The 6000-nt window shown below is 49.7% G+C and overlaps 1 protein-coding gene across 1 annotated transcript in view; it reads right to left on the reverse strand.

Moving 5' to 3' along the window:
• The window catches only part of FNDC5 (fibronectin type III domain containing 5), a 31998-nt gene extending 26513 nt beyond the window's left edge, over nucleotides 1-5485 (reverse strand). Inside the window, exon 1 of the mRNA XM_083452017.1 lies at nucleotides 4720-5485. Within this exon, the coding sequence (XP_083308143.1) occupies nucleotides 4720-4816 (97 nt within the window). The 5' untranslated portion in view covers nucleotides 4817-5485. The remainder of the gene's footprint in view (nucleotides 1-4719) is intronic.
• Nucleotides 5486-6000: the final 515 nt, after the last annotated feature.

Genomic DNA, 6000 nt, shown 5'->3' on the forward strand with positions numbered 1-6000 from the left:
TTGGGTAGGAAATTGCTGGTCACTGGGCAGCATTTATCAGAACCGGACTTATTCTGCTTGAGACCCTGCTTAGCTTCAGAACTTGGAATGTGGGAAGCAACATAAGAGAAGAGGAAGCATGTGCAGAGTGTTTTTCCTAATACGGATTAAAGAACCAGATGCCACCTGTCTAGAATTGGGGAGAAGGGTAGCACAGGAAAAAATGTGTAATGATCATGTGGCCTGTCTGTTTAGGAACTAAATTTGAGACAGAATATTTGGGGAATTGCATTCATAGGCCTCACTGTGGAACTGAAACTGAAACAGTCACATGCAGACTGTATCTGAGGCAACTTCTTCAAGCAAGTTCTAGTTGCATGTAGCTCTCCATGTGTTACATCCTCACAGACAGATAAAATCAGTTAGCAGAGACATCCAACTCATCCCAATTTGTGCCAACACCCCCTAATTCTAACTTGTGATTATAGAAGTATGGTTCATTTGCATACTATATTATGCAAAATTATATGACACAACTTCACTATTCTGATTGCAAAATGTATCCCATTTATTTTCAGTGAATCTATGGTGACTAGAAACTTGCTAGAGAACGTGATTTGTTTACATTTCAGGACCCAAAACTCTTCTGTTTTGGATTCCATTGTGGTGTGATGGGCATGGGATGCAAACAGACCTGCACCTCATTTAATGCACTTCCAATTTCAGCAGTTTTGAAACTGACTTGAATGTCATGAATTTCTTCCCCTTCCCCATCCCCATCCCCCAAATCAGAGGGTGCTAAGAACTCTTTGCCAGTGATCCTTATGGAAATACTGTGTTGTAATGCTTGGGAGCCCTTAACAAGTCACACTGCTCTCAAATTTGCTGTGTGGGCATGCTGGCGAGGGGGGGAGTCCACAGCTCACTGGCAGAGCACCTCCATTGTGTGAAGAAGATCCAAGGTTTAATCCCTGGCATCTTCAGGTAGGTCTAAGAATGCCCCCTGCCAGAAACTCTGGAGAGCCACTGCCAGTCAGTGTAGACTACACTGAGCTAGATGGACCAATGAGTTTAGCTCAGTAGGTCAGGCAGCTTTCTATGTAGAGCAAGGCTGCAGGTTCAGGCTCCACCTTGGGCAAAAGGTTTCTTGCATTGCATGGAACTAGATGACCCTCACACCCCATTCCAATTCTACAGTTCTATGATTCTATTATTCCTGTGCCTGTTCATTGCTGTATCGGCTCACAGAATCCAATTGATCCAGATATCCATGATCCCCTGAGTTAGATGCTTTCATCCACCAAAAATCACCCAGCCATGACAATACCTTCCAAGCTTCAGGCTCATTGCAGGATAAAAGGAAGAGCACACACCATGGGCCACCTTGCAGCCCTGCCTAAAGTACCAGGTAACAAGGGTGCTCCTGGGCTGAGACACTGATGTACTCTATGCCAAGACAGGGAACTTCTGTATCCTGACAGCAGTTCAGTTTTAACGTCCCAGTGCAAGGGACTCTGACAGCAGATCTCTCTTATCTGCACCACCAGGACAGCTTGCAAGAAGAGGGAATGGCTGAGCACTACCTGTATAGTGGCAGGAAGGAAGACTGCAGCTGATCAGCCCCAAGCAATCAGGTGGCCCAAGACACCAACAGGGGCTCTGTTGCAAGAACATTCATAGGCAGGGGCTGCTGCCATGTAAAGTAAACAAAGCGGTGGGCCCTCTATGTTTCTTTGATTGCAGAAGGCTCACTGCTGGCCAAGGCTGCAGCCACTCACCGTCTTCTTTCCCCCAGAATGCATCTGGGCCCTGAGACAGAATGGCCCAGATGGCATCCTGGAGAAATGCAGCTGGTGGGTGTCTGAAGCCTCAGCCAGGGCTTTACTTTGCTTCTGTGTGCCCAATGCATAGAAAAAGGAGGAAAAATGAGAAAGTGATGTCAGTGACTGTCAGTAGCTCCAGTAGGCTCTGACAGGCCTGGTAACTAAAGAAGCCACAAAGGCTCTGGGGCCTTGCGGAAACCAAAGGCTATGTGCCTGTCTGGCACTGCATCATCTGCCTCTGTGCCTCTGAGATTGGTCTGCCTACTCTGGAGCATAGGCAGTATGGGGGTGGCAACAGGGGACAGGCATTCCCCAAAAAGGAGCTTATACTGCATTTCTGAAATCCTGTCATTAACATATGGTATCTCACCCACCTAGAAATATACTTTCCCTCTTCCATACTGCCACCCCCTGAATTCTTTTTCAAGTGCCACAACTGCTCTGGAAGTCAACCATCAGCTTTGCTCACCTGCCCCTGGTTCTTCAGAGTCTCAGGTGCCACTTTTGGACTTGACCTCTGCCTGCCATGGACAATGCAAGCTGCTTGCCTTGCTGGGCTCTGACACCAGATATTGGGATGGTGTTTTACCCCACAAACAGATCCATTCATTGAGGTCAGATTCCATAACAACTCTGGCAGCAGACAGCAGGAGAGGCTCTGCAGTAATACAGCACCTGCCTTAGCAGAACGTACACAGCCAAGATGAGAGACGGAGCATTAACTTGTGGAATATCACTGTTGTTTACAACTTTTCCAAGGTTTCGTTTTCCTTATCAACAAAGCTGGGAGCAAACCTTGGCAAAAATTTAGTAGGGCCACCGTGGCTCAGGGACCAGATCCATATTGTGGGCTACCAAGTGACCATCCCTGCTCTACAGTGTCTTCTCAAACCTTCACACTACCTGACCATTCCTCTGGTCCCGGGGTCACATATAAAGGCACAGAGGGCTCCCACCTTGCTGAAGCTAAGCAGGTCTAGGGCTGGTCAGCGCTTGAATGCACGACTGCCTGGGAAACGTCTCTTCCTTTGATTTATTATGGAAGAAAGGTGGGATACAAATGTCAGTGTGTGTGTCCCTGCACACACAAAACTGCCTATAATAAGGCAAGCCATTTCTAGGCTCAAGGTGCTGATTTTAACCCATATGGTCCCATGGAACTTGGGGTCAGGTTACCTCAAAGGCCACCCTATCCATTACAAACTTACACTGAGATCTTCTTCAAAGGATCTCCTTCAGGTTTCTGCACCTACAGGGGCAAGGTACATGGTCAGCCTGAGAGGGCCTTCTTGTCACCTTTGGGCCCCTGGGTCTGGGATATACTGTCTCCAGGAAGACTTGCCAAGCACTGAACTGGATGGCATTTGGAGAAAGACCATTAAAAAAATATAGCACTTTAAACCATTTTAATCTGGTTCCTAGTTGCTGCTGCTAAGTATTGTTGTTACAGTACTGTGTTTTTGTTTCATTTTTCAAAAATGTTATCCACGGAGAGGTTTTTTACCTGGAGAAGAGTAACAGAAACACATCCACTAAACAAAGTAATAAGAGCCCCAAATTTTCCAAGCTGGAAATTTTCTTGGTCTGTTATTTGACAAGCTCCCTTTTCTGAGGTGTCACAATCTGTAGTCCTCCACAAATAATGGAGTTAGCAGAAAACTTGACCTTGTGGTCTACAACGCATCATCACATGAGCTATCAGCATCCACAGGACAGCTCAGGTCTTTCCAACAACATTTCCCAGTCTATGCATCTGTTAGTGAGGCTGCTGCTGAGCACCCTTCTGAGGCCCTGATGTTCTCCCATTGGAGAATTTCTTAAAGCCAGAGGCAAGCTATGAAATTACAAGTCAAATACCTGTTCTTTTCACAAGACCTATTAAACTGTGCTTGTTTAATGGTCTGCTCCTCTCACCTAGAAAGTAACTTAGCCTTAGGGAAGAGCAACTCTGAGAAGCCTGATGGGTTCTCTCACAAGTTCAATCTTCACAGCCAATATTCCATACGCATAGCTCTTCTATCTGTGGGTTGAGGGTCCAGCTGATTGTTTTTGGTGGCCAGATTTGGCTGATCCGCTATTACCTTGTCTACTATGGTATCTGGACACTAACCTATCAAGGATGCTTTACAGGAGGGCAATTTTGAATAGAAGCAGCTATTATGTGGAATTCTCCATCTTGTCTCTCCACACATTTCAGGGCCCTCCCTAGTCCTGCATAGGTCTCTCCCCCTGCCCCCACAAATAAGAAGACTCACAAACTAAGGCTCTGTAGAACCAAACATGGGACAGAACAAGGCCCATGTAGTTCAGGAATCAAATTCTAAGAGTAACAAGCCACATGCCTGGTGCCGCATGAGCTGGTTCCATATGATCATCACAAATCATTTGAATTATAAGAAAGGGAAGTCACTTCGGCTACCTACTGGCTCCTTTTTCTCAAGCACAGTTGGACAAAAGGAATAGGAGGCTGGAGGTCAAGTCTATGATTCCATCTCACTGCAACAAGTAGGGGCTCCTTGAGACTCTGAGCATGACTAACAGCTAGTAAAAACTACACTGCCCTGCCCTGCGCTGATCCCTCTTTTTAAAGGAAATATCTTAACAGAACTCTCAGTGGTGCTTTCTTCACCTTTCCTTAATCATGTAACAATGAGTTCCACATGTTAAGCACACATCCCCCCCTTTCCTTTGTTGATCCTCCTCAACTCTTCTGTCATTGGATGGTGAAGCCATTTATGAAGGGATGTTCAAACGTTGCATGAGAATACAACAGGTCTGGGAAGTTGAGGAGAATTTCTTTTCCTTAAGGAATGGAGCACACAAACCCAGAGAACGGCGGAGGGGTGTGTGGAGGGAAGAGTGCCTACTACCAGTACCCATTCTTAATACCCCAACAAGGAACTGCTTCCCCGCTTACCTGCATCCGCCAGACAGAAGCCGGCACAGCTGAAATAAACCAGGAGGGCTGCATTGATGTAGAGAAGCAGTTGATCCATCCTCCAGAGCGGGTCCATCCTGCATCCACATGGGAATGGCTGTTTCAGCCCCAGAGGTCCCGATCCAACATGGGGAGGGAGGCAGGCAGGCAGAGAGCGAGCGAGAGAGAAAGAGGGTGCCCCTTCGGCTCCCCTTGGCGGCCGCCTCCGATCAGAGGGACGCCGAGGAGCCCCGCCAGGCTCCCGGACCCGGCGCGGACATTTCAGCACCACGGACAGCTCCGCGCCGCCGCCGCCACCGCCGCCGCTTCCCGGTCCATGGCTGGCTTCTCCCGGCGGCAGCAGAAGGGCAGCGCCGACTTGGGGCTCCCGAGGCCGGGCTGGTCTCTCTTCCTGGGCCCGGAGAAAGTTTCTGGGAGGCGGCGTGTGGCAGCTCGGCTCCGCGGAGGAGAAGCCAGAGAGACGCGGCCGAGCAGCTCCTGTTCCCGCTCCTGATGGTGCTGCTGGTGGCGGCGGCGGTGGCTGGAGGAGCCGCTGGGTCCCTGCAAAGTGCAAACGTGCCGCCAGTGGGCCGCCTCCTCCACCATCAGCCAGGCAGCTCCATCCAGGGGAGGCAGCGAGAGAAAGGACGGAGGCGCCCCGACGCTCCCCCTGCCCTAACGACAGCCACGGGCGAATCCGGACTCGCCTGCCAGCGTCCCCGGCCCAAAGCACGCCGCCCTCCCCGGGCTGGGCGATTTGTGCTCCGAGATCCTACCAGGCGGGAAGCGGGGGGGTCTTCAGTCCCTCCTCCTCCTCCTCTTCCTCCTCCTCCTTCTCCCCTCCCTCATTAACCTTAATGGGAGAGCGACACTGTTTGAAGGGGAAACGGATCTCGCAGGTCACCACGTCTACACACACCAATTTTTAAAAAAGAGGGAGGGAGAGAAAGATCATTTATTTAAACCTTCCCCGCTGGAAGAGGTTCCGCTGCGTGTGTCTCGCTTGACTGGAGGGAGACAGAGGCAGGGAGGTGAGGAAGGAAGGAAGGAAGGAAGGAAGGAAGGAAGGAAGGAAGGAAGGAAGGAGATTGATGGCTGGGGGGAAAGTGGCAACTCCCAATTCCCTTTCCCAGTTGGAAGGATGTCCTCTAGCACCCTTGGGGAAGAACTGGACCTGCAAAGGGGTTGGGGGTGAATGTGGGGCATCCTAGCCAGAATCCATAAAACATCAGGGGAGACTGTATTATATAACAACAGAAGAGCAGAAAGTGGGCCACAGAC

This window comes from Podarcis tiliguerta (assembly GCF_965153285.1).
Source record: "Podarcis tiliguerta genome assembly, chromosome: 8".
NCBI classification, from domain to species: domain Eukaryota; kingdom Metazoa; phylum Chordata; class Lepidosauria; order Squamata; family Lacertidae; genus Podarcis; species Podarcis tiliguerta.